The following is a 24,263-nucleotide window of genomic DNA, read 5'->3' as shown; positions in this document are numbered from 1 at the left end:
CATTAAATCGTCTCTCTCTTTTATTGTATTATACTAATTTTTTATTTGAATTTTACCAGAAGAATGATTTCTTTTCTAAACTGTGCTTATTAAAAGTTCTTGTCCTAAACTCTTATTTATTTAACATTTTCTTGCTTTAGACTAGCTGTTTCGCTGGGGATATTGGTTATATGTGATTTGAAAAATTGTTTAGATGTGACTTCATGTCCATGAGTTGTCTGACATGAAAGTCGTGGTTATTTTAATTGTAGAAGTTAAGCTCTGTTTATTGCATACATAAACTTTTCTAATGAAGACCAGCCCTCTAACATTATAGTAGTATTGAAAACTTAAATATCTGGTTCATCTATTTTCAGAATTTCGCGATGTTGTAGCCTCGCTTTTTTTATTTGTATTGTAAAATACAAAAATATAAATAGGATTCCTCTTTTTTAGCTTTCAAAATTGTAAGAAAATCACGCCTTTTGGCATTAAAAGAAACGGTTTGAATTTCAAGACCACAAAGTAATCTATTGTTGAGCTTGAGGCAAAAAAAGTATTTTTTAACAATCGCAAAAATTTTGTAAAAATTCGCACGGCTATTGAATTGGTATTATTAAAAAATACCAAATTTTAAATTTTGAAATGGTGTGAACATTCTTTGTACAATAATATTTCTCTCACTTTCTACAAAAAATCTCTCTCACATATTCCCACCTCTAAATTATATATGGTTAATATAACTAGTTCTAAAACTGATTTTTTTTCTATTTGTGTAATGTCGTCTTTTATTTACCCAGTTTATGTATAACTGTGAACTTCTGCTGCGGTAGTATTCTAATTTTCATGATCCCGATGTATATATATGTCCTTTATAGCTCGTTTATATTCCGTTGTTGTTTATACGGTTCTCTCTGAACATTTTTCCTTTTCAGGATATCGATTCTGTTCAATTTGACTATTTACTTTACATAATTCAATCTAATATCGAAATTCTCATAAACTGAGTCAATTCCGATTTTCAGATAAAATATCCTTGTCAATTTCTATCCTACAGAAAGTAAACTTTTAGTGTTATATTCGTCAGAATATGAGTAAATTGTTACCAAATATAACTATAGTGAACGGTGGACAGCATAAAAAATTCAAGTGTATAATTTTCTATAAAATTTGATGGGGTTTTTTTTTTCAAAATTATTGCATTCTGAATATATACCTCATTTGAAAAGCCTCTGCAACTGGAAGAATCCACTTACAAACAATAGTTGATAAAATAAAGACCGGATAAAAAAAATAACTCTTATAATTTTATCCTGTATAATTAAAACAACTTATAAAATCAAATTTTAACTTCAAAGAAAAATATTTTTTGTTATTTTAAATCTGAAATATTTTTTCTTATGAATATGTATGTGTGTGTGTGTGTAATAGTACTTCATAATCTAATTTACATTTTAATTGATTTATTAATTTTTATCTTAAATTAACTCACTTCATTCTGAAATTTTCTCTTATTTAGAGATCCAAATCCCATTTTTTATTTAATTATTTCTAACACGAGCTCTAAAAACTTTCATAACCGTTGCAATTTCTCATGTTCCAAGCAAAGAAATAAAAATCTCTAGCAGCTACGCATTTTTTTCAAAGATACCTAAAATTCCTTTTCCTATGTCAATTCTTATCAAAATATCTTATTAAAATTACTAAAGGTAAAATTTTTTTGTCATTTTCCTCTTGTGCCGAAGTATAAACAGATGCGTTTCATGTTTATCGATTTTCTCCGGTTAGTTTAATTTAGATTTATTAACGACCCGTTTTAAAGCAACATTAGGGACATTCTGGAACGGATCTCGTCATTTTGAACCGCGGTCAGATGACAGACAACACCTGAGCTGGCATCCCCTTCTCCACGCCACGCAACACCAGTTAGAATACGTATGGCCAGGACGTTTAATGTGCATCAGACACGCTTACACGACGTTTCTTCAGTGGAATCGTGTGTCGAACCTAAAATCATTCAGTTCCGAAGCCAAGACCTTATCACCAGGCCATCGCGAACCTCACGATCTTCTCCGAATTTAATCCTTTAACAATTTGAAAATTTAGCACAAATAACTGTTCTGTCGACTGATAGAATGTAAATATTTTTTTCAGCAGTTATGTGGCCGTAGAGAAGGCACTTTTGAAATTGGATCAGGAAATAAAAGACCATTTTCGAAAGTTCATATGGGTAAAATTAAGACAGGAAATTAATTAGATTTAAATTAGATTAAGAAATATAATTATATATGTATGTGTGTGTGTGTATATATATATACTAAACTTTCATTAATCATGATGTTTCCTTTATACATCAAAATTTGGGCTTAGAATGTAATTTGATATAAATAGAAATGAATGAAATCTAAGTATATATAAAAGGTTAGCATATGAGGCACAGAAATTACTCTTATTACTTAATGTAGAAAAGCCATATAAAAGCGATCGTTGTAAACAATTCGATACACGAGAAAGTTACAAATTGTTTGATAAATTGAATTGTTAAGCAAGTTGAAGTTTCGCTTAGCCTAATCAACGGAAATGCAAAATATCATAAAAAACGGTCGGAAATGAGCTTGTTGGAAATTCCATTTATTAATCGGAGGAAAGGATATGTAAATGAAATTGAGAAGTAAGAGTCAAATAGAAAGTCGAATAGCAAGTCTAATCGAGTTCGAAAATAGCCTTAACCGTCGCCAACTGAGTCATTTCAATGACTTACCTATGGAATTGATGACAATATATTTTAAACTAATCTTATAAAAATGGTTTTTGCTATAGCTTAAATTTAAATAATTGCCTTTTTATTTTTAATAATATCAATTTCATGTCTGTACAATATTAATTTTTATTCTTTAATTATTCCTTTATTACTACTTAATATCTTATTTTTTAATTTATCAATTTCATTTGTATACAATTTTTATTTTTATTTTTTAAATGTACTTTAGAAATTATTACACTGTTTTTGATGTTATGATGAAATTCAAACTCATTCATAAAAGCCTGCAATCGCATGCTTTTGCCAATGTTAAAAATAAGATTTAAAAATTGATTTCTTTAAATTTTCATTCACTTTCACTTTTATTTTTTAAATTTTTAAATTTGCAAATTAATTCAATTTATATTTTTTAGTCGCATCAAATAAATTGAAATTTAAAAGAATGTATTCCATATATATCATTCAGTAGCCTAAAAAAAATCGATAATCTAGACAAACAAGCTGGTCACCAAAGGCGGCTAGAATGAATAAAATCTCCCAACATTCCCCAACTTCTGCGAGATTTTCTGATACTTGTTTGTAGAGTTTTTTCTTACTTCGGTATTTCTGCAATGCTGACAGAACTATTAAAAGAAAGTTTCAACGCCTTGTTATTTTTATTCTACAAGCAAAACCTCAGAATCAGTAAGATCTCCAACTTAAAATAAAATCTAATGTATTCTGCTAATTAATTAAGCACTGGTAAATATTCTTCGTAGGAAATTTAATATTTCAATGAATCATTTTAGTGAATCAGACGACACTATTGACAAGCATGCACTTGTTCTTAGAAGAAATGTCTAGTGTCTAATATACAAGGACGCCTATCCTCACTCAATATAATTACTTAGTGTTGAGTATTCTATTTCTTAGAAATCATTCCAGTAAAAGCTAGCCAACTTTATCCATTCATATTTTTAAGATAAATAAATTAACATTATATTTATGATTTGATCTATTAAGTGTTAACAAAATTTTATTCTTATTGCTGTATCTAAATTTTGCGGTTATTTTTATTTGCTATTTCTTAAGTTCACAATTTTTATTATCCTTATTTTGATTTTACACTTTTGAAATTAACTAATCCGCTTATTTTAATATGGCAATGCTGTGGGGATAGCGTATTTTGTGAAAAGTGCATAATAAAAAAATACGTAAAGTGCAACTTTCTACAAGGCGAAAAATTAGACCTGGAGTTTTTATTTTCACTCATAATTACTTCTTAGTAATAGGTGCTTATCAAACAGTGTTCTTAAAAATTTTTAATATATTTTTGATTAGTTAAAAGTTGATAGAAATTTCGGCACTTTTTTCCCAATAATTTCAAAATATTTTATGTAGCAAAAAGTTATTTTTATATTGTTAATTAATTATTAATTATTATTTTTTTTTTAATTTGTCTTTACACAAAAATTTTATTTTCGTACAATTCTTAATTTTTTTAATTTTATTATTTTTTTTCAAAATTAATTGTAAGCACAAATCTGTAACAATGCATTTATTAATATAAAGAAATTCAAATATTTTTTTCAGATATTAATTAAAAGACAGAATTTTCACTTTCCCTTTTATTAACATGGGAATGATTTTAGGGCGACATTTCTTTCATTTTATTATGTGTTGTAAAATTTGTTGCGCACACAATGCAATGAAAAATTAAAGCTTGTTACACAAATTTGCTACTTAGTTTTAGATGAATAAATAATTAATTTCTTTATTATCTTTTGCTCTTTCATAAATAATTCAATTAATTATTGCTTAATTTAGGAAATTGCTATTTTAACACAAAATATAAATGAGTTTGGTTTGTGTATCGAATTCGATATAAGTATGTTAAAAAGTTAAACTCAAAGTGATAATAAATAATTATTGCTTTGAGTTGTGAATTATCGTTATTGAAAAGGATAAAGAAACTTTAAATTATTAATCCAAAAACAATTGTAATTAATATTTTTATCTGAAAGTCCAGAAGTTTGAAAAGAAGATATTCCATCTTATTTTCAGCATTTTTTTTCAAAATATTATAATATTATTTGCCAAAGTTATAAAAAAAGTGTGAAGCTTTTTTTTTCATGGAATTTAATTGTAGATTTTTTTTCAATATTTCCAACTGTCATTCAGATAAACATCATCATTAGGAATACTGCAATTTTTTTTAATTTCATAGTTAATCATGTATAATCTTTAAAGAACGTGAAGATAGTAAGCAGATGACTTGAACAGTTACGGTTCTAATGATACTATGACGCAATGAAATTGACTTTATTAGAAAGGTTCATGTATATAATAAACAAACTAGGTGTAAGTCTATTAAAATAACACGGTCTTAGTGATTATCACAATTTGATGCATTAAAATAATTTTTGAAGGAATAATGACAGGGTTAGGGATGAGAAATTTAATTAAATTAAAAATAACAATATTTTCAGCTAACAATTTGGTCGACAAAGGCGGCTAGTAGTTAAAAGATGATGGATCTTCACTTTCTTTCAAATATTTTCGATGCTTCGCTGTGAGAGCAATAAAGTTTTTTTGTTAGTTGCTCTTGAATTTCTGGCATCATCATTTATTACCATCTCTCTCTTTTAAACATAATTCATGTCATCATATAATAAAAGAACTATTAAAATACTACAAAAGACTTTCATTGTTCATCTTGATCCCATTATTTCATTGTCTATTAAAATAAAAATAGAAATCAATGACAATATCGCTATTTTTACTCGTTTTTCCCAATTAAACTGTTCTATTCAATTACACATTTGTCAAATATGCTATCTATAAGATCATTTCTATTCAAATTTATGGTTGAAAATGAAAGCTAAAATCTATTCTAAATTATTATCTTTTCGCGTTTCATAATTAACATGAAGGATAAATGCTTTGAAGTACCTTGTACATTTTATCTTTTATCAATATTTACCTGATGATAAAAAAAAGAATACGTCAGAGTAAAAAATGGAGTAAAATTTAACGTCACGAATTTAACAGCTGTTTTATCAGAGAGACACAAAAGTTTTTCTAAAAATATCGTTTGATGCAAAATTGCTGAACTCAATAAAAAAAATGAAACTTTTAGTCACGTGTTCATAAGCTCAAAGAATGTTCAAGAAGTAGAAAAAAAATTGTTCGAAGAGTTTGATAATTTTATTTAAAAAAAATCGTTTAAGCATATTTTTTTCACATTATATACTCTCAATTAAGATATGTACGTTCGGAATGATTTTTTTTTGAAAAATAGTAGTTATATTTTTGAATATTTGCATAAAAATATTATAAGAACATCTTTGAAGCCTAAATATATTAATTAAGCGGTAGTAGTTTTTAAAAAAATAAGAAAGAAAGCTCTTTTCTTTCTTTGAAAAGAGGCATAAAGAAAAAAATCTTCTAATTTAGAAGTTTATCAAATAATTTGCGTAACATTTTGCACAAAGTTTAAGAAATATATTATCTAGTTTCAGAGTTAAAAAATAAGCTGCATTTCCATCCATTTTTTAAATATGGATGTTAAACTAATAAATAACATGATTTTTTTTATTTTTTGCATTGTGAAACATTAAAATAGCCATAAAATATTTCTAAATGAATAGATGGCTTATTCTCTAATTCAGGAACTGTATAACATATAAAGAGACTATTATACCAAATTGGAACAAAAAAATATATATTAAATTTTAATTTATAAGGTGATTTTTAAGAAAATTCTATAAAAGATTAGAATTTGAGGAAATAGTATCTAAAAATGTAAAATAGCATTAAAATGTATGAAATGCAAACAAAAAACAGCGTAATTTCTAAAACATAGACTTTTCTAAACAAAATTCTTATGGTTTCATAAACAAACATGAAGAATATTTTTAAAAAAATCGTAATTTTGCAAGAAAATCGATTTAAATCAGTCCCCTACAATTAATAAAATATTTTGCTTCAAAATTCCCAATGTTTTTAATAATAAGAAGAAATGAACACTATATTTTTAAAGTGACTATTAAATAAGATATGAATATTTACTTTCTCAAAAAATGTAAGATTCAGTTCCATGATCATGACGGTTCGTAAACTTTTATGTAAGCTTTTTTATGAAAGAATAATTTTACGGAAGCATTTCTAAAACTATCGTCTGCTGATATGAAACTTCTGATCACATGAACACGACTTTAGAGAGTGATCGAATTGAATAAAAAATTATCAGTAAAAAGGATTTTGATTATTTCATAAAACGTTTACTTGTATATCTCATTCTTACGCTTACACCACTTTAATAGGTATATACTCTCATTCAAAGATTGCATTTTTAATTATTAAAAAAAATTATACTACATTCTTAAAATTCTATTTTTAAATAAAATATTAAAATTTACTACAAAAATTATAAGATTCAGCAATATATTTTCTGGTTTTATGAAGGCTGTTTTGTTTGAAAGAATGGCTCCATGGAAGCATCTCTAAAATTGTCGTCTGCTAAAACATTTAGTCTCTTGAACATGATTTTAGAGAGCGATCAAATAGTAGAACAAAAAAAAGAATTATTTAGGGAGAATAAGATTTTTACTGTTTCATAAAAATGCCCAACTTGTACACCACAATTTATTACTAAATTATTATTCTTAAGTTTACATTTTAATTCAAATTCCCTGTGGTTCAAATAAATAAAAAAATAAACCGTGTCAGATTCTTAAAATATGGATATAAAATAAATTATGAAAACTATACCCCTTTATAAAAAATATTTTTGATATTTACATATGCTTACAAAATATTAGCTTGTACCATTTTACAAATTATCATCATCTTCGCAACTTTTTTTGCATTCCATAGTCTTTTTCACACACGTTGCCACCCTGTAATCTCAAATATATCAATAAAGCAAAATTTTTATTCGTACACACGAACTTATTAATATCGTGTTCAAAAAACATCAAACTTCCGGGGTTTTTTTTTTTTTTTCAAAATTTATTTTCCAAGTCTTAATTTATAATAAGAAGAAAATATCAATTTAATAAAAGTGCGTTTTTGATGAATATGAAAAAAAATAATTTTCAGTTATAGAGGTAGTTTATTTGACCATAATATTATGCATTATTTCTTAATTCGAATGAATTGTCTTTTATATCCTATCCAACCTTTCGCTTACATATATTTCATCAGTTGTATATATTTAAAACACGGTTGTTTCTTTCTAATTTTTGTTCATGAAGATGCACTGAAAACGCATATATTATTAAGTGTGTATCTCATCCCAGCTTGCTGTTCTCAGAAACTGAAAGCCTTGACTGAAACTCACACTTAACTTTTATCAACACCAGATGCCTTGCTCTTAAAGATCTCTAAGCCAAGGACAATTTTTTACTGAGTTTGCAATTTCGAGTCGGCTGATTCTTTCCTAAACTCAATTTGAACATGTTTAAAAATAACATTTTTGCTAAATTTCGATTATAGTAAAAAAAAAAAAAAAAAAATCCTAAATTTTTTCAGTAACAGTTTTATATAGTGGACGCTGGCGAGATATTCTAGATATTCTGATTTCAAATTTTATATTTAAAAAAAGAATCTAGGTCTATAAAGAAAGAAAGAAAGAAAGAAGATTCAACATTATTTAAATTACATTAATTCATCTAATTTATTTTAAATTAAACAGCAATCTTAAATTTTTGTCTTATTTATATGAAAAATTTGTGCCGTACAAATTTACCTTTGATATACAAATCGACCTCGGAAATTCTTATAGATATATGTAAAGTCAGAGAACTGTAAATACTCGTATCTCTCTAATCATTTTATTTTATTGTTCTTTTTACAGAATATTGACTTTTTATTGGTTGTTAAACTATTAATATGGAATTCATTTATTTAAAATTTCACCTTCTTTATTAAGAGTGAAAAATATAAATTTATCATGATCTTTCTACTAAAAATTATTATCTGTGCAAATTGATTAGAGCATACGCAACGAAATTAAAGCCGGAGTTAAAATCCAGCAAAAGAATTAACTTCCAATAATAGAAATTTTTAACCTTAATTTAAACATTGTCAAAAGCAGACGATTGAATGATTTGGTGGAACGATGAAATTAGTTTGAATTTCAACATAACAAGAAAAATATTGTTTCGAATTATGTATCAAATAAAATTTTGTGAATTTTAAAACGATGTAAAAATTACTTTTGTTCAGATAATATTTTCAGAAGATATAGTTGAAAGACCTCAGAAACATTTTTAATTTTTTAATTAAGAATTAATTTTAATTTTTTAATAAACTTTCGGACTTGGACAGCGATCCTCCTCTTGTTTTAAAAATCACGCGTGCCAAATTTTTCCAAAATCGGTATATTATAGATTTATATAAAATATGTGCGATAAATATTTACACACAGAAATCAAATTAAGCAACTATTTTTTGTATTATGAGAATGTGCTGTCCCATAATAATGTAAAAAACTGCTCATGTGAGCTAACTGTGCCTTCTCTTATTATAAATCGTGACATCACGCTCTTTCGAATGCGGCTGGGTTACACAGTAGATTTCAAACTTTAAAAAGAATGATTCATAAAAAATGGTATTTGTGAAAATGCTGAGGAATTACTGTAGAATCCTCTGCTCATAAAAGAGTAGGAAATGCATTATGATATAAAATGACATGCACAATATAATGTTCATGAAACTGTATTATCATATACATTATTTATCGCATATAATATGAACAGGAATAGTAGTTATGATTCCAAAGCTGTATGTCTGAAAAATTTTGAAATCAAATGTTCTGTAATTCATTTTACTGTAGGAATATATAGATGGGTCAAGTTAAAAGAGACTTTTAAAAAAAGATCGTTACTGAAATATCACTTGACAAAATGATAATAATGTTATTTTTCTATATATATAATAAAATCTCAATTAGTCGAATCTAACCGAAACTCATGTTACGCAAAATATCCCAGAACCCCCCTCCCCCCCAAAAAAGCCGGCACTATAATACATGGGAATAGTGGCCTAAGTCCATAGCGCTATAGCTGGCAGAGAAGTGAATGCCGGTTTTGAATAGTTTCCCACGCCACTCATTTCCCACGCTAAATATAGCTATATTGCCATTCCTTCACTTCTTTTCGTGACCGCATCAATTTCTAGCTGTCATACACAAGACCTAAAAATGTATTTCTTACTTTAATATAGAACTTAAGTGCAGCCAAAAAAGAGCGTCTTGAACTCGTTTCACACTGAAAACATTTAAGAACTGTGATTAGATAGAAAAAAGCAATGAGTATTAATGACTTGACTTGAAAGTTATTTATCCAAAATGGCTACCAACCTTCGCTCTCTTTATTTCAGTTAATCAAAGCTTAATTATATTTTGTTTTAGTATCTTTAAATATCTTGGAAGTTCTCTAGGTTATTATTATTATTAATTGCCTTTTGTGAAAAGTGGATTCGCAGGGAATATTGGTAATTTTTAATTTCAATTTAATCGTTTGGTTGTAATTCCATGGTTTCAAGCTGTCTGACATTAAAACGGTGTTCTATTAATATACGCATGTTCTAGTCATTATATGCATAAACTTTCCTAAAGAAGACCAGTTCCATGACATCGCAGAGTTCTTAAAAATGCGGATTGCTCAGTTCACTTGGCAGTATTGAAAATTTACTTTTATCTCGTCTTGTAAACGATGCAGATATGAAACAATATTCTTCTTCCAACTTTCAGCAATGGAAAAAATCCTGTCATTTCGTATTTGATGAAACAACGAAAACAGATTTAAATTTCAGGTCAGCAACATAACCTAATGCTGGAAATTACGCAAAAAAAAAAAAAAAAATAACAATTGCCAAAAAAAAAAAATTATACGGCTATTAAAAAGCTAATTTTTGAAACAATGTAAATACCATTTTTGAGCAGTATTATTTTCAGAAATTAATGTGAAAGAAACTCAACTTAATTCTTATTAACTAAAATTTTAATTAAAAGTTCAAAAAAATGCCTGAAGTGCATATTCTCATTCTCGAGAACATAACTTTGTCAAATTTGGTAGCCCTAAAGCAAGTAGTCTAGCCTATAAAGCACCAACGCACACGTTTGAAGCATGTTGCTCAAAAATTCTTTACTTTATCATCTGAAGAAAATCATTCATCCCATCGCTTACTTGAGCAATTCACTCAAAAAGCAATTCGTATGTTCGAAATTCGGACAATGAAAGGATTACAAATGTTTTCCAGTAAATTTTCTGAAATTTTTCTTGAGTTCTATCTGTTATGGAGTCTTATATTGTCCTCGAATCTGAGAAAATTTGCGAATCAAAAAAAAAAAACGATTCAAGGGCCGATATTCTGTTGTTTTCGCTTTGAAAAGCTTTGTTATCTTTCGCTTTGTTATCTATTATTCGATGTTAATCTAGAATAATGCCAGAATTTTTTTAATTTTCACTCCACTTACATTTTGTCGCAGGTCCCCATTCAGAAAGTCTTGTATATAATTATATTATAAGGTAAATTTTAAAATTATTTTCTCCCATTTTTATACACCTACCTATTGTTTGCCAACGGATTCTAAAACCTTACGTGCTTTTACGCATGCGTTAGGAAGGATTTATTTCGTCAAAATAGGGGTGAGAAGAAAGATGAAAGGAGGAGATGTTTACATTTAACAATAAAATACTCAGATTACTCATGAATTGGATTTTTAAAAATACAATCAGAAACGATACGATACTTACATGCACGTGAAAACAAATTGAGCGATAAAGTATCTTATAGGGTGGAAATCAGGGTCAAAGAATCATGAAGAATTCCGGAAATGTACTCATCCTTCCACGTGAGAAATAGTGAGATAGAATCGACGAAAAGTGATCGTCTCAGACTACTGAAACGAAGAATAGTGCCATTTGCATATTTGAGATACCATTAGCAAACAAATTTTAAGATTTTTGTTAAAAAAATTAATAACAATTCACATCGTTCACTCAGCCTCCTGACGAATAAATAAATGAACATATGAAGACTAAGTTGATGCCAAACGATTATTTAAACGTTAAACAATTTATTGTACTCACTGAAACAATAATATAATAAAATCGTCTGTCGCTGGGAAAAAAAGTATCGTTTATAATTGATTTATTCTCTTACAATATTAGTATTTTACACTCGACCTTGTTTTAAAGCTAGCGATCAGCAAGAAATTTTAGAATTTATCAATTTACTAACGTAATCTAAAACTCGTGTGTAAAAACACACTTGCCCTATATTATATTCACGTGATAGGGACGCTGAGTGCTAAATTTCGAAAAAATTATCTTGATATCTCTGAACGCTTGCGTTTTATCGTATCCTTCGATAACATTTAAGCATGAAGATTAAGCAGATGGTATTTATTTTGTTACAATTTGAAAATTTTATCTGTTCTCTCATGCATAAAAATTCCCATAATTAAGGCGCATTAGCATAAAATATTCTGAGCTGCAAAGAGATAATTTGAGATTGGCACTATCGTAGGTATGTTGTTATGAAATTACTTTTTTATAATTTTTAATATTATAAAATTACTTTTTTATAATTTTTAATATTATAAAATTACTTTTTTTATAATTTTTAATATTATAAAATTACTTTTTTTATAATTTTTAATATTATAAAATTAAATAATAAATAAATCATGGACTTTATTTTTTAAATGCTTATCACATAAAAATCAATTTTTAATTGAATGCAAATAAATTATTAACTTTTTGAATGCATTTAGTGTGCTGACTTATAATTATTACGTTACTAGCCGGCTTAGGTGACTAGCTAATTCGCCAGGAATCTTTTCCATTGTTTCCTCAAATATTTAAATTGTGTGTTTTATGTCCATTGTTGAGAGCTAAAGAGAAATGCTACTGTTTATTATTTACTGAATTTATATGAAGAATAAGAGAATGAAGTTGCATACCCAAGTACCTCTTATAGTACATACCCCAAGTATGAGGATGAGAAGTTTGGGTCAGGTGATTTGTTTTCGCTTTACTGGAATAAATCGAGGAACTGCACGGTAAATTTATTATTTTGTGGGATAGAGTTGCTTTCACTTCCATGAAGGTGCGCACCTACTAAAGGAAGTATTGTATCATAGCCAGTGTCAGCCATTAGAAATCAACCTTAATTCCCGCCTCCTTGTTGTTGCGCTTAGGGCCATTTAGTTCACTCCAAATGTCTAAACAAGGTGAGGGTGATTACTACGGGGTTATAGTATAGTGATAGAACAATGTGCAATTAACAGTCAGATTTCCAAGACAGTCCTACATTATTATCTTTGTAATGGCATTATGATGTCATGGGATTTGACTCCATTAGAAAGATTCATTAAGACAATGTGCAAAACAGATTATCAAAATAACAGGCTTTAATGTCTGAAGATATGCAATTCTTTGAAGTAGTTTGTTGACATCAAGGTATCAGAAATTTGAAGTGTGTACAATGTTATCAAGTTATTGGAGTTGAACTTTGTCGACATCATAATATATAAGAAAATTTTATTGATATTAAAAACAGCCGATTATTTCCTGAAAATCACTTAGTAGCTAAATTTTTCTACTTATAGACTAAAGAGAGACAATAATTACAATAAATTGAATTCCTACGTAACAATGAAAATGTGGATTATAAACCGCTTTTTGTATGCATATTTTCCTTTTCGTTCATTCTAAGCAAGTACATGCAAATTTTCATAACAATGTCATATATGCCAGCGAAATTTATTAAAATTAATGACTCCGACGATTTTCATCTAATAAAAATGTATAACATTTTTGACTCTCCGATTACGCTTTTTTAATAATAAAGGTAAATGTTTCGAAGATAATATATAAATGCCTTCAAGATTTTTTTTCTATAATGGAATTATTAATAAATGAAATATATTAATAAAAATGGAATTTTTTTTATATTTTTTAGCACAGTATTCACAATGTCAAACGGAATGATTCTCGAGGAAGAAATCCTTAACCACGTTTCTGAGAATAAGAAGATACAGTCATGTAAAGGTAACTAGAATTTCTGGATAACAATACGATACAATAATACGATACTTTTATATTTAACTTAGGCAAACACCCCCCCCCCTCCCTCTCCTCCATTTTTTTTTTTTATATTTATTTTATCCTTTTTTAAATTCTCGTATACGAAGTACAGAGAAAGTATAGTAATTGTTAAAAAATTCGAATTCGAAATTTTGTCGAAACTTTAGGTTTTCCTGAGTTAACGTTTCATCTGATATTGTAAAATGCAATGTGTTCGGTAAATATCATAATGTAAATCTGTTAATAGACATTCAGCAGACGATTCCTTTTCAGACATTTTATAACTGCTACTATTTTTATTTTGTTAAAATATTATTAATAAGTAAAAGCAAACGATTTTTTCTTTGATAAACATATTTTCTTAATATTATTTCGTTTATTTTTTGTATAATAGCTGATGGTCAGTTGTAAATCTTTTGGAATCTGGCAATATTTGTAAGATACGCTGTTAAGTCGAAAGAATAAACAAGCCGATGGAATTCTAAATTGCTTTTAGTATTATTTTATTTTTAAGAATTTATGATGCTCTGCAAGCTATAGTTTGAAGCTTAAGATAACGGGTAGTTTTCTAGAAAGCATGCAAAACAATGAATCGTTGAATTAATAATTGAAGAATTATAATTCATTCTATAATAAAAAAAATTAAAATTCTCACCACAAAAATCCCAATTTTTTCATTTTACTTTACTTTAACGCTTTTTTTAAAAAAATATATTACACCAGATTAAGAATTTAGAGGTTTATGGCTTAATATTGTAATGTACGAACAATTTCACGAAGTTTCAAATACAAGAAAATTATTCTTTTTTACTGCGTACACTACAGAAGAGCAAAAATTTTGTAACTTCTACTCCCCCGTGACACCTGATTAGCTTTCTTCCCAACATCTGTACAGTTAAATATATGGATCAATTCTCTGTAAAATTTCTAACAATCTTAGAAAACCTTGGATAACGAACTTATTTCTGAATACAGATGATGTAATTCATCTATGGCTACAGTTGCTATGGCTACAGCACGCAGTCTGTGCAAAAATCATCCAATTAGCATATCAATTAGAAAATGATTTGCATTTATGATTAAATGATGAATCATTTAAATAAATTTCGGTTTCTATTGTGCATACGTATAAAGAAGTGTAATAAAAAAAAGAATATTTCGACACTAAGCATGATATTGCATACTATAAATTAAACCCAAGTGAACTTTCCGTTTATTCTTAATCATTTAGAGCTGGGATTTCCACTCTTTCTGATAAATTTAATAGTGCTGTGGTTAAAAGGATTGTGTTACAAATTTTTTTTCATACAATTTACGTTCTTTCGATACAGGTATGATAAGAATGTTAAAATCGTGGGTGTCTTTTATTTACAAAATATGCTAGTTTTTATATTTTGATATATTTAATTTAATTAATATTTTTACATTAATTGATATATTTAATTTGATATAATTAGTTTATTAATTTTAGAAATTGCATACAAAGTATTGCTTATGTTCTGTTTATAATTTAAAAAAAAAGGATTACTTCAGGAAATAGGTAGTTCATTTTGTTCTAATTGTGAAGAAAGTAGTTTTATGAAATACTTTCATGAAAATGTTTAACTTTACAGTAATATTTATTTGTAAGAAATTTAATTGTACTAAAATGAAAAATAATGAGTCTTATTAGGGTATGTTGTTCTTTAAAATGTGTGTCACTTTTACAGATAATCAAAAACGAATAAGCAATTCTTTAGCAAATCACTGGAATAATTAATATTATATTTCTCTTCTTCATTTAAGGCATGGCAAAACTACATGTTAGCACCAGCTTGGTAACAGAGTCTGGCTTCAGGCCATGCTGATTGCTATTTCGAGCATCAGTTAAATGCATCCAGTATGTACCTGATCTATTTGCACATTGATCGTTATGTTATTGCAACGTTTTTTGCTGGAAGTGTCACCTTTACAAGAAATTAGAAACGAATGATCAATTTTATTGTAAAGCAGTGGAATAACTAACCATTTATAATTTTCGGTTTCATTTAAGACATTGTATTGTTGATTGGTCGCCCCGGTCTGATAGCAAGGTTTGGCTTTAAGCCAAAAGGTTGAGGTTTCGAGATTGTTTAAATATATCCACTGTTTGTCCCTGTCTGGTACGTGTTAATATGTCGGTGCAACTTCTTTATGCTAACATAGTATTTAAATCTGAAGACTAGGAGCAATCATTAGGTACAGTCAACATTATCTAAACACGAATCAAAATTTTTAAAAAATCATCTCAAGATAATTCTCCTTCCACTTATATTGCATAATCAAATCTTAAATTTGCAAAAAAAAAAAAAAAAATATTCTAGTAAAGTATTATTGAGGTTTTTTTTCTGTACAACAATATATGTTAATAATCTATTATGATATTTGTACAGAGAGAACTGTAATGGATACAAGGAAGAAGCAACCATTCCTGGCGTGGAACAAGAAGGTTACTGACACAAACACAGAAAAATTTAGGAAGCTAATAGAAGAAAAGTATCAGATACGTTTGGGTAAGTAATAAAATAAAAATGAAAGTCAAATTGCAGACTATTATTTCAGCAAAGAATAAGTAATGGGATCAACTCCATAGAATCCAAGATAAAACCTTCAGCAACTCAATTAATTAATTGCTTTTAACATTTCTGTGGTAATAATAAAATTCTAAAAGTCTTAAACCCTGAGGAATTTTTTGAAGGAATTTTAAACCTTAAGGAACTTTTTAAATCTTAAACCTTAAGGAATTTTAAAAAGAACTTAAAGAGTTTTTTTGAATCCTTGGAAAAAATTTGAAAATGAACATAGTAAAGATTTGTACTTCAGAATATAATGAAATTAATTTTCCACAACATAAGCTATATGCGGAAACCTATCAATTATTTTCAAAACAATGCTCGTTTTATTTCTAAATGTCAATAGAAATTTTCATATATGTGTTACAAATTAAAACAGAATTCTCAAATAATTATGTAAATTAGTAAATTAGTAAAGCTGTTGTTAATAATACATAAATAAAGACAAAAAGTGGAAATAATTATATATTTTTAAATATGAAGAAAACGTTTTAAATAATATAAAAGTAAAATAAGAAATCGTATAATATTGAAATGAACAATCTCAGAATATTTCTTTGAACCAACTGAGTTCTTTTCCTCTCTATGTCCTCATTAATTCATAAAATATGGTGTATTTTGTATTCAATTTAGCTTAAAGAAAGTTCAATGCACCTGTCAAACCTTCACCCTTTCACCGTTTGAATCCAAAAATACTAGGATTCTATAAAATGTGAGACATTACAGCCACATACCAAATTTCATTTGTCTAATTTATTTTTCTCTTAGTAATCCTATTTGCAGAGAATTCCATTCTTGACATTTATGGATTTAAGTGGGCTGGCTCGAAACGCAGAAATACAGAAACCTCTCCAAATCGAATTGTCTTAACAAGTGTGATAATAATTTCTTATACGAAAATTAAAAAAGACATAGATTACTCAGTGATGAAGTCACAGCTTCGGGATCGAGGATATGGTATTAGTCACAATTCCATTAAAGTTCCGCAATTATGACGTACTCTGTCATCGGAAGCTAGTATCCTAATATTCATATGACATCAAACAGAACACACATGCTATGGTTTAGCTATCGAGAATTTGAATGCCGTTACAGGTTCTAAAACGGATGTAAAAAAAATGAGTGATAGGAAATCAGATATCATTTTATGGATCGCTGTTTTACCATTGATTACTGTTCCTATGTGTTGCACATGTGTATGTGCGGGCTCGAGAGCGCACTTGCGTGTGAAACACATTAAACTAACTCCAACCTACAGCTTATTAATCTTCTCATAGTAATGGTTATTTTTATTGTTTTATTGTAAATATTTCACAAAAAATTTATGTATCAAATTATAATGATGCGGCACTGCACCAACTCGGTACCTCTTTTAATTCAACGTTTTTAGAAGGTCGAGTGAAGAACATTAAAAAAAAATCACTGTATTCCGATTGCAGTGACCTTGATTTGAAAGAAAGATTAGCATTTTAAATCCTGTATATAATAAATATTATATTCTATACATAATAATGGTTATATATAGGATAGTGGCCTATATTTGTAAATTGTACAATATTTTGAACTATAAGCATTTTGCTTTTAAAATGAATTTTTAAATGACTTTTCATCTGATATGACGCTTTTATTAAACCAATAGCTATGTGCTAGATTTACTACTCTATGCAATTTCGAATTTGTCTATCCAACTACATAACTGAGTCTAAATAATCATTGTTTAGTATCATCATGAGATCTAAAGCCAAGAAACAACTGGATTAAGAATATAGGGGGATTAAGACTTCATGCATCTCTCCTTAAATTGAATTTATTAATTCACGTTTTTTAACTTAATTAGCATGTTAAAGTGCAGGTGCAGGTTCGAAGCAGTGAAGAGACTTTGTATTTTTAATTTCGTTTGATTCTCTCTTTAATATCCATCTTGGGAAAGCAATTTATTTACAAGCAGACGCATCGCGGCAAAAAAGCAGAAATAAGAAAAAGGAATGAAGCAAATGATCACTAGTCTTATATAACATGGGACTTCCGGCCACGCGCCAATTCAATACACGTGGTGACCTTTGACACTTTTTCAAGGGCACCGAAGGGATCACTTTCATTTCAGATGTAGTACTGATGACGCATTAGTTTTACAGAGGAATTAATTAAACCAAAAGTGAAATTGGATCACGAAATAAGAGAATATTTTAGAATGAAGTTACTATAGGCTAAATTAAGATAAAATTTTGGAAATTAATTAAATTGAAATTAGAAAATATATATATATAAAAAGTAGTTAAGTTATAATAAACTAATTTACTAAAATAAATAAACCCCAAAGTATTTAGGATTTGTTTTAGATTCTGAACTTACAAGTAATAAGCACATTGATTACATCGTCTCAAACGCAAGAAAACGATTAAACATCCTTAAATATATTGCAGGTAGAGACTGGGAAACTGACGCGACTACCCTTAGAACTACCTATCTAGCTATCATCAGACCTTTACTTGAATATGGATTCTCAATTTATTGCTGTGCCTCTGTTTCCAACTTGAAGAAACTTGAACAGGTTCAGCTGAGTGCAGCTCGTATTATAACTGGTCTGAAACGAAGTTGCCTCTCAGATATTGTCCTTTATGAAGCCGACCTTAAACCTCTCCATGTTAGAAGACCTGCTAACCTTATCAAATATTACAACAAACTTTCCAGTTATGGCATTCAAAACAACACCTCAAAATACCTAATAAATTGGACTAACCTCCAGAGACTCAAGAGAAATAGTCCCTTTAGTCAAGTCTTGTCTCAGAATATAATTCCTAAAAATGTGGAGCCACATTCTTTTCACTCCTGTATGAATCCTACTGAAGAAATTACCAGGATTCACTTTCATTTCAACCTTCCTGTTCCCATTAAATAAACTCCAAACTAATTTAACATAAGAGAACTCATTTTGCGGAACTTCTCAGAAGAAATAAAACAAAATAGTTAATTAATGATGAATAGCTTTATACATTATAAATAAGCAATTAGTTATACACTTCTTAATGATTTTAATAGATTTCTGTGAATAAATATACTTTGTAGACTTAATATTTTATAATTCACAAGACTGTAATTTTTACAAATTCATTTACTGGACAACCAAGCCAATACATTAAAAAAAAAAGCTGTTGGCTCCTGAGCCTATCGGTCCTAAGAAATTACTTAGAGCCTAATAAAGTCTTTTAGATATCCATTCAGTGCTTTTAAAAATATAGGAGGAACGGCAAACAGAGTTCAAGTATTGCTGTACTTAATTTGTAAAAACTTCTTTTCTTTTTCAGAGATAGATTAGATGAAAATCGAAGCGTCGTATCTAATCAAATTTAAGACTCAACTCTTTTAACACACCGAGTTTATCTTACCCTTTTACATTAACCTTGAAAGCTGCTATCAATATTTCCGTTTCGAACATGCTGATCTGGCAGGAAATTCGTGAGCTTTCTGCGTATCAGAGAAAGTAGACTTTCACAAATTTAGAATCAACCGGGATTGCTCAATGAGTTATTTTGTTCTATTTCCTCATCTATTTGTTTTACTTGTTTCAATATCTCTTTAAAGCATAATAGTAGTGCAGCTGTAACAGTGTCCTAATTCATTTTCACAAAAGAGCATTTCCAGAAAAGTCATCCGAACAGACATATCATGACTTCTCAAAATAATTTCAAAATTAATGAATAAATAAAATATCATAAGATTTTATAAAAATAATATAAAAGAATAAAACTGAAGTTTTTTGAATAATTATGTTAAGGGATGCTATGCTTTTATTAATATTTTTCAGCATTTTTAAACACAATGGAATTACATTCTTCTATTTTTCAAAAAACCTTTTCTATGATAAATAAGGATAAAGATATAAAAATTATACAAATAAAAAATAAAATTCATATTATAAATTATATTTATATTAGTTTTGGAGATATCACTTTAAAGAATAAAGATTGGTTCGGTATTATATATATTGGACGTGCATAGTTTAAACATAATTAAATATTAGTAAAGATGACATGAAATTTTTATTTATCTGTGTTATCGAAGATTTGAATTTAAAGTTCATTTCTGATCAGTTAAAATTACAAAAATGAAATCAGAAAGAGAATTTATTTTAAATTTTAAAGCATATAATTATTCTGATTTGTTATAATACAATGTTGTGAATTTAATATTGAAATTTGTGAATGATAGATTCCTGAAATTTGGATAGATAGATATTTCCTGTCAAATTGTTTTTTATAGAAAATTGATAAATAAAAAAATGAAATTTCGGAATTATTTCGTCATGAAAAAGAAAGATTGTTAAACATGATAATGTAGCTAATTAATAATGTAGTTCATTTAATATGTTGATAACATAGTGAATTAATAAAATTCAATAATAAGAATAAAGAATTTTATAAAAATAATGGTGTATTAGAAGATATTTTAAATATTAAACACAATTAAAAGATGTTTCATTTTCCAATAGAGCAGATTTCCAAATTTAAAATTTACTGTTCCTGTCGAATTATTAAATTTTCATTTTGGAATGAATATTTGTGTTATTGTTTTAAAATGCCTAAGAGAGGCTAAATTATTCTATTTTATTAATTGTTAAAATTATTAATTAAATTATTTATTAATTAAAATGTAATTATTATCTTAATAAAATAATGTATTTCTTATTCTTGTAATAATTATTAAAAAAATTGCAGTTCAATAAATAAACGCATTATATTCTTTTTATTCTCAGATTATTTTGAGTAATGATAATACGTCTATTCTGGTCGCTTTACAAAAAATTCGATGGGAAAATTAGTTCAGAATAGAACACTTTAACATTATTCAAGGCAACAAAAAATAAATATTTATTTAACTGCCTTTTAATTTTCACTTTCTGTTTTTTTAAAATTTAATTTAATAATGAGACGCAGTTATGCAACTGAGAACTAAAAACAAATCTTCACATATTATAATTTTTACAAAAATTTATTAAAGGAAATAGAATGCTAAATTTTTCCAAAATTAATAATGGCATCAACTATATAGTGTTCTGAAACGACTCAAAAATTGAATCAACGGGATCATTTTTGTTGACATATAGCTGCTTATTTCCGCTAACGAGAGGATTGCATACTGTTATTCATCGCTGTGTTGTCACGTTACTTTGTTTTTCGTCTTTCAAGTCCCGTAACAGATTCTAAAATTACATTCCTCACATTAGTATGAATCAACTCTTATACACAGCAAATTATATATTCTTGCGTTCAATTTCAACTAGAGGGCGTAGTTTTTCCAAAATTTTCTCACATATTCTCTAATAAAGGTGTTATCCCACAGAACGCCTTGTTTGGCATTGGCGTTAGATAATTATGAAATATTAACCTTTAGCATGGAATTTAGAATTTTACTAAATCTATCCTGTGATCTTTGGCGAGAATTTTGGCGAATAATCCCTGACATATTGCTAATAGTATCGGAAAAACGAATCGTGTTTTAAACACATTTTTCCGAACCCATTGAAGCCAAAATTTGATACAGAATGACACTTGTAGTAATAAAATTGTCTGCCAAATTTGAAATATTTTAGTCATTATATTTTTGAGTTAGTGTGTTTATATTTTTCTGAAAGTACAGACTAATAGATGGTCAACCCCTTGATGGTTTTTCGCAAAATTTTATAGATGTCTACACTACAGATGTTAAATCTGTGTACGTAATTTTATCAGTTCAGTTCTCTTCGTTTTGTAGTTATGGTGTAATACTTATTTTCGAACAGCTGAACAAACAGAAGTCCTCCGAATGGATTTTGCACAAAATGTAATAAAAATCTACAAATTTGATGTAAACGGTGAAAACATTTTTAAATGTGTTTTTTTAACTTAGTGAGGTCTAAAACATGGAGTTTTTTCAAAATTTCGAGTTCGAATTTTTCAACGATTTCAATACTTTCTCTATACTTCCAATACGAGAAAATAAAATGAACATAAACCTATAAAGTAGTAATGGATTTCAGATGAAATGTTTCATCTAATTGATGAAACATTTGTAAAAATAGTTCACAAAGAAATTTCTTTCGTATTGTATCCACTTGGATATTAAATATTATTAAATTAGGTAATAATGTAATTATAACATAAGTTTATTTTTAATGTAATTAACATATTAAGTTTATTGCTTGTTCAGTTAGAAATGGTTCGAACGAAATGAAATGTCATATAGCATATTTAATTTTACATTACAGTTCAAAGGCTTCACTCAGATTCAATAAAAGCTGAAAAGTTCAAAGATAATTATTCCCTTTTTTAATTTTTCTTATTGATTTATCAAAATTCAAATTTTTTTTCGATGAAACTGTTTATCTACATTTTTTCTCGGATAAAACTATTTTCAAAACATTATTAGTGTTATGTTGAATCAAATTCTTTTGTTCTTGAATCTCTAAAATAATATAAAAATTAATAATAATTGTTTTTTTACAGAGAATTATTGGGATCTTCATAAATGGTCTGTCGACAACACGGAAAAATTTTGGGAAGAAATTTGGGATTACTTCAAAGTCATTGCATCCCAGCCATATGAAAAAGTAATTAATTCCTAAATTTTCCATAAGTATTCATATTTATAATCTATTGTTGTAGTATCTGTTACATATATGGACATAACATTCAATATGTAGGAAAAGTAACAGATAAAAACTGTATAAATATTTAAAAAGGAAAGTTTTTAGTGCATGTATTTAGTGTTTTTAGTGTTTTTTAAAGGAATGCTTAAGTGTTTTCAGAAAGGCAAGTAGATAAAAAAATTCTGGAGAAAATTAAATAAAGCAAAGGAGAAACATTTCCACTGCAAAGATTGTGCTTCCAATTTTAATGCAAATCGCAAATTCACGGAAAGCAAAAATTTTTAAGAAATAACAATAATTTTTTTGAAATTCTTTTGAGTTGTGAGTGTATAAAAAAGTTATTAAAATATTTATTGAATAGTATAGAATTCTTCTTCCTTGGTTGCGCTTTTTGATATCTCTCGTGGCACTTGAAGTTGAGGCTTTAATCAAATGTTTGGTAATATAATCGTCATCTTAGAATATTTTCCTTAATTTTCTAAACACTTATTTTTTATTTCCTGAGGTTATTTTGCATCTAAATTTATCTAATGATGCAAAAATTCAACAACAAAATTAATGATTAATTAATTCAGCATATATGGAGTTAAAAACATTCTATGAATATATTGATTTTCTGATAGCTTTAGGCAATTATATGAGCTTTAAACATTTTTTCCTTTTCTAATTTTAGGCCTTTGTGAAAACGGGTCCTGGATTCTTAGACAACAAATGGTTTACTGGTGCGAAACTCAATTATGCCGAAAATCTTATGAGAATGAGAGGAAGTGATACCATTGCTCTCGCTTGCCTTGGTAAGGAAAAGTTACATTACATGCATGTTTGTGGATGTTGGTTCTAGAGAGCAGCCCGATGGTCATTCGAATGTTTCTTACGCCATTGTTCTATTCTAAAGTAGGGTTTACATTCAGCTAGCTAAAATCCATTCAGTAAGACAGCACATGCACAGAAATTGTATAGTAGGAAGTACTTGTCCCGTCGACAAGAACTTGCTATTGCCCACTCTCTCAGCGCATGCGCATTCTTTCTTCTGCGCATGCTTGATCTTACTGCAATCTTATAAATGGCTCAGTATAAAATCTTCAGAATTTGCTTTCACTAGGTTAAGGGCTAGAATAAACAGGAAAAAACATGATACAACAAACTCCCGTTATCGGCAATGAATTAATGTTACTATTACAGAATCTGAAATCAAAAATATATTTCAGAAAGCGGGGGATGGAGCG

The 24,263-nt window shown here is 27.9% G+C and overlaps 1 protein-coding gene across 3 annotated transcripts in view; it reads left to right on the top strand.

The window, feature by feature from the left end:
- Positions 1-24,263, top strand: part of LOC129971205 (acetoacetyl-CoA synthetase-like) — a 58,947-nt gene that overhangs the window by 158 nt on the left and 34,526 nt on the right. Inside the window, exons 1-5 of one of the 3 annotated variants that reach the window (XM_056084779.1) lie at positions 12,121-12,259; positions 13,697-13,785; positions 16,233-16,352; positions 22,895-22,998; positions 23,711-23,831. In XM_056084779.1, the coding sequence (XP_055940754.1) occupies positions 13,710-13,785; positions 16,233-16,352; positions 22,895-22,998; positions 23,711-23,831 (421 nt within the window). In that variant the 5' untranslated portion in view covers positions 12,121-12,259; positions 13,697-13,709. Of the gene's footprint in view, positions 1-12,120; positions 12,260-13,696; positions 13,786-16,232; positions 16,353-22,894; positions 22,999-23,710; positions 23,832-24,263 lie in introns of those variants that run through there. The other 2 variants (XM_056084777.1, XM_056084780.1) reach the window with 2 other exon arrangements.

Source organism: Argiope bruennichi, chromosome 6 (assembly GCF_947563725.1).
Source record: "Argiope bruennichi chromosome 6, qqArgBrue1.1, whole genome shotgun sequence".
Taxonomy (NCBI): Eukaryota; Metazoa; Arthropoda; class Arachnida; order Araneae; family Araneidae; genus Argiope; species Argiope bruennichi.
The sequence above is the reverse complement of the archived record's forward strand: the minus strand, read 5'-3'. Positions and strand labels throughout refer to the sequence as shown.